Source organism: Alligator sinensis, unplaced genomic scaffold (assembly GCF_000455745.1).
Source record: "Alligator sinensis unplaced genomic scaffold, ASM45574v1 scaffold2521_1, whole genome shotgun sequence".
NCBI lineage: Eukaryota > Metazoa > Chordata > Crocodylia > Alligatoridae > Alligator > Alligator sinensis.
Window position 1 is genome coordinate 9,439 of NW_005843721.1, and position 5,590 is coordinate 15,028.

Genomic DNA, 5,590 nt, shown 5'->3' on the forward strand with positions numbered 1-5,590 from the left:
CTTTCCAATCTGGCTACATTCTTCCTGAAATGTGGTGCCCAAAACTGGACCCAGTTCTCCAAGTGAGGCCTTGCCAGTGCTGAAACGAGCAGAAGAATCACTTCCCCTGATTAGCAAGCGACACTCCTGTTAATGCAGCCCAGTATGCTGTTGATATTTTTTGCGACATGAGCACACTGTTGGCTCATATTCAGTTTATGATCTGCTGTCATCCCTTCTGTGGTCCTTTTGTGCAGTACTACCAGTCTGCATTTGCACATGCAATTACTTTGTTCCAAATGCAGTACTTTGCACTTGTCCTTTTTTGATTTTCATTTGGTTGATTACAGACCATTCTTCCAGACTATCCAGGTCATTGTGAAACCTATTGTTGCTCTCCAGTGTCTGCAACTCCATCCAACTTGATTTCATGCGCTACATTTACTAAGCATGCACTTGATCCCATCTCCAAATCATTAATGACAACGTAAAGCAGTACTAGGATGGACACCTGGAGCCCCTTTTTGATACCTCCTCCCAACTAGATATTAAGCCATTGGTGTCTGCTTGTTGAGTGCGATGATTCAACTAATTACGTATCCTCTTGCACTAATTTAGTCTGTATCTTATTAGTTTGTTAATGAGAATGTTATGACAGACTCTCTAAAAGCCTTGCTGAAGACAAGGTACATCACATCCACTGACCTCTCCACATCCTGTCACATTTTAGAAGGAAATTAGGTTGGTCAGGTATAACTAGTTTTTTTGTGAAACAATGCTGGCTGTTTCTGTTGCTGCTGGCTGTTTAACCTTGTCTTAAAGATGAGCACTATATATGTCCTTTTACAATCATGAGGGACCTTACCCAACCTCCTTGAGTTCTCAGAGAGGATAGCTAATGACTCCGAAATTACCTTAGCCACTTCTTTCATTACTCTAAAGTGCATATTTTCTGGCCTAACTGAGTTCAAAGTATCTCGCTTTCTAGATACTTTCTAGTATCTAGCTTTCTTGAGTAATTTCCACCTTGTTCTGCTAGGATTGTTAGCTGTTTGTCTCCTTCTGCTAACTTTGTCATCTGGTAGCTACCCCTGTTTGTGAAGACTGAAGTTAAAAAGGCATTGAATACTTCCACTTTCTTTTCAAAGCTAGATTACGCTATCCGTGCCTTAAGGGACCCATGGTATTTTTGGTCTACCTCTTGACATACATGTAGAATCCCTATTTTTGCCTTTTTAAGATGCAGCTAGTACGAGACATAATTATGCCTTCCTCGTTTCCTGCCTGCATGTCCATGAAATACTCTTCTATTCTTCCATAGTAATATGACCAAAATTCCACTTGTTGCAGGATTCCTTTGATAGCTTTTAAAATTTTTCTTCTAAGTAAATTTATGGTTCTGCATTATAACATTGATAGTCATTACCTTACAGCTTGGACAAGACTTGTGATATTGCATTTACTCACTATTTGTCCAGAATATTTTGTACTGTAAAGGTATTTTTGGATTAAATGTGGTAACAATCCCCTTTCATGCCCTAATGCATCTCCTTATTCTCAACCTTTTTGGACTCAAGGCACTCATTAGACTTGAGGCATCCCTCATTAAATGCCTGCTCTTAGTTTATGCTCATTTTTAGGTTATAGGAAGAATAATAGAACAGTTTTTCTGTTGCAAAGAGCTCAGAAAGATCACATCAGGTCAGTATGTTCTTAATGCTGGATCCCTATTTGAAGTCTCTAGGTTTATCTTGTGAATCGTGTTTCCTCACCTAACAGCACTAATGTTGTTTGGCACCCTGTGGTGCCCTTGAAAGGGCACCTGAGGGTGCTGCTACACCCTATTTGAGAATCAGTGTCCTAATGCTTTGGTAACCTCCGTAAGTCCAGCACGTGACCCTGCCATTTTTCTGTGTTTTTATTTTTTCTGTTTACTTTTGGATCCACCAGCTGGAATTTCAACTTAATTTACAGTGCCAGTGAATGCAAATGTTCTTTGGAATATTTTCCTTTCCAGACATTCTAGAAACACATCTTTCAAGCATGCCAGATATCTCTTAGGTCAGCAACTAATCCATTCTTTTCATCACTAATAGCACTGGGGACATCATTATCCAAGTCCTTTTTTCACGCATAGAGAATTTTAGCCATCTTATCCATTTCTTTCTCTTCCCATCTACTGTTGAGTTATGTTCAATACACTCTCATACGTGTCACTCAATACTGCTTCTCTTACTACTGCACTTGTTGCAGCTCTTGTCTGTTTTGCATAAATGGTTTGGTCTGTCTCCATTTTGCCACTGTTTGAAGACTTCAGCAGTTCATTGAATCTCCATGTCCTACTACCACACTTCCCACTTTGTTTTCCTTACCCAATTTGGTATCACTTAATAGATTTTTTCCGTAGCTGTACGTATAGTCTATTTCTCCATGTCCCAAACTGTAACTGCATCAAGCTCTTTAGTATTATGACAAGACTGTGGGTTGATTTGGCCATCTATCCCAGGCGCTCTGTTATGAATTAATTTCTACCATTTCATCCCTCTCCACACTATTCCCTTTCTGTATTATTCTTTGAAAATAGCCCAAAGTCAGCAAGTATCACATGGTGCTGGGGCACTTCATCTCACAAGGTATCCACCTTCCACTTCCATTCTATTTTCACTTCTAGTCATTGGGAAATCTTATATTGAACGGCTGTCTCTTTTTAGGTGATTCTATGTTGATCTTTTTTCTGGAAAACTGTGTTGACCAATACTATAGTTTGGGCTTTTTCAGGCTCTCAAAATGTGTCTCACTATGTCTTTTGTCCATATCTATGACCCAACTGGAGTGCATCATACACACTAGGATTTATGAGTCTGTGCATTCATGTCCACTACAGTGATGATCCTCCCAGTGCATGGACAGATTGCTGTTTGTAGACTTGATGAAGGGCTAGGTTTCCTGATAAAAGCAGACAACAAATAACTAGGTCAAGTAATATAAAAAAGTTAGGCAAAAGGAAATAGAAGTTAAGGAACTAGAAATAGGCTAGGTCTGTAGAGCAGGGATAAACTCAAGATGTGATACAAAAGTTACTTCATTTTGCTGGGACAGGTCCTTGGAACAGTCTTGTTTGGAGCAACAAATAGTTGTTTCTACAGTTATTGTAAAGATATCCTTATTTGTGCACTGTTGACTTGAATTCCTTTCTGCCCCATACAAAGTTATTATTGTCAGTCAGCTACCTTTGGCTTTGCTGCCAGAAGTTGTCAATGCAAACTGTCATCAATGATAAATCCCATTTCTAGTTCTCTGTCTGGAATTACCCTGATAAGGTAAACTGTTTCTATCTATCCTTGCCAGTTTGGTAACTTAAATACATACAAGCTTTCTCATCCTTCCTAGTACATCAGAAGTCACTGCACATCTTCTCCCCTTCCATGATATTACTGGGAGTTTTGTGTCCTTTATATAAATGTCAGTGGTTGTCATAGGGACTGTCCTTCCACTTATCTGGGTGACGTTATTTTTTGGGCTATTATCTATTGAAGGTTTCTGCCTGCAGGGCCTTCTGTTTCTTTTCCTAAATGTCTACCTTCCCTTTTCCTTCCAGGTCCTCTTGCAATGTTTGAAGCCATTGGAGCCATTCCTCAAACTCGATTTGGGGATTGGGTGGAGAGTAGCCAAACATAACCATCCTTTTTCCACTTCCCCACACAGGTTATCAAGGTCCCACACCAGACTTAATTTACCACATCCAACGAGGGGAGGTGGAGCTCTGGGTCTGTGATGAGGAGCCTGGAGAAAGTGTATTGTCTCAGGGCTTGTCCCCAGGTGAGTTGCAGCAATTCTCCCTGTTACCACTTCTTAGTTCCTCTTGTCACTCTGGGTACTGAGCAGTACTGGAACCCTCCAAATCTGTCTTGATCTGCCACTCCAGCACAGTGATTTCAAATGGCTTACCCTGATTTTGTGGTTTCCGCATAGGTGTGTGTTTCTACTCCCTGATTTTCTGGGAGAAATGAGGGACTGGGCTGCAGATAGGCTGGGATTCTCCTCCAAATGCTGCTGGTACTTCCTTTTTAGGAAGGGAACAATGGCAGTGTTTAATTAGTAATTCTGGCCATGTGTGGCAGCCACATTCAGGTGGGCTTAATGAGCTTACATGCTTTGGGGGTTCTAAACTTATGGTTTGCACCAGAATATCCCGCTTTGTGCTGAATCTCTGGGGCCCTGTGTCAGCCATGCTGGGACCTGAGAGCCAGAGTCCATGTGCAAGTTAACCCCAAGCCTTTGCTCTGGTCCAGATTCCTCTGGGACAGACAACACATGGGACCTGTTGAGAGAGGAAACTTCCATGGGCTCATTCCCTCACCCAAACCCTTCCCTGCAAGCAGATAGGAAGCAAAGTTGTTTCTGGAAAGAGCAGAAGAGCTACAGAGTTCTCATCAGGCGTGGTGCATCACTTGTAAACCCCCTCCTCTCAGCGTGTTTCCTTGGGGGATGACATGGTTTGTTTCATCTTCCAAACCCAGCAGCCCTTATGGCTTGCTTATACCGCAGCAGTGGTCTGTCCCAGAGAGGGCAACACTCAGCATGCCCTGCACAACCACATCTGCTAACAGACTTCAGACCCAGAAATCTTCCACTGAGGCTGCTTCAGACTTGCCGCCAGATTCCATTCTCAGCACTGCCACAGACAGGGAGCTCAAGAACAAGCTCTGGGGATGAGCCCTAAGCAGCCTCATGGGTGACTACCTTGGCCTTGAGCAAGTTAGGGAACGTGGTTGAATGGGGGAGTGCTCAGAACAGTCTTTCCCAGGCTCCACCATTGCTGTTTAGAGACAGGGCCTTAGGGAACTTCATTCTACATTTAGGCAGATGGTTCTGATTTTACGTTCTGCCTTGGGGAGTATTGAGCAATTCAGATTCTGTGCTAGCACACATGTTCCTTGTGTGTTCCATCTCCTCCCTGCAAGAGGTCCAAGCTAATATACTTTTCCCTTGTCGTGGAAACACACGCAGCATACTTTTGGGTCAGGTCAGCAGAAGCTTTTATTTAAAAGAAACTACAGCTGTAGGGGGGACTCCAAAGTGACATGGATCTCCCAAGCACTTGGAAGGGGTCCCCCCCCAAGAGCAAAATCAGGAGGCTTATATACTTTTTAACAGTTGCTTACAACTTACGTGATCATATAGTGAAATTAGCATGAAAAGCGGCTATAACATTACTTTATTATTTCTTTGCTGTAATCAGGATGGGAACTAATGGGGGAGGCGAGGTTAGTTCACAAACCTCCTTCTTGCACCTGCAAATCAGAGTTGTACATATTTTTTGCTATCTTCAAGGCCGCGGTGAGCGAAGCAGTTGCAGAGGAGTTACAAAGAACAAACACTTTCTCTTATCTGTTCTACTATACAGAGCCAGCAATTCTCCACAAAGCGGTTATGTCATCTTATAACTAAAATAGTCAAAGTTTAAGGCGCATATTTTTTCTGATTCCACAGTTCCCCCCCTTTGAGACTATTTAGTCTCACTTTACCCTTAAATTTTTATTCTCATGAGCCCCTCTATTTCATCATGCAGCCTTTCATGTTTTCTTTTAATCTGCTCACACTTTTGTAA

The 5,590-nt window shown here is 42.2% G+C and overlaps 1 protein-coding gene across 1 annotated transcript in view; it reads left to right on the plus strand.

Annotated features, from left to right (window-relative positions):
* LOC102380076 (zinc finger protein 883-like) overlaps positions 1 to 5,590 on the plus strand; it is a 21,044-nt gene that overhangs the window by 4,536 nt on the left and 10,918 nt on the right. The window contains 1 exon segment of the mRNA XM_025195685.1: positions 3,685 to 3,798. Within this exon segment, the coding sequence (XP_025051470.1) occupies positions 3,685 to 3,798 (114 nt within the window).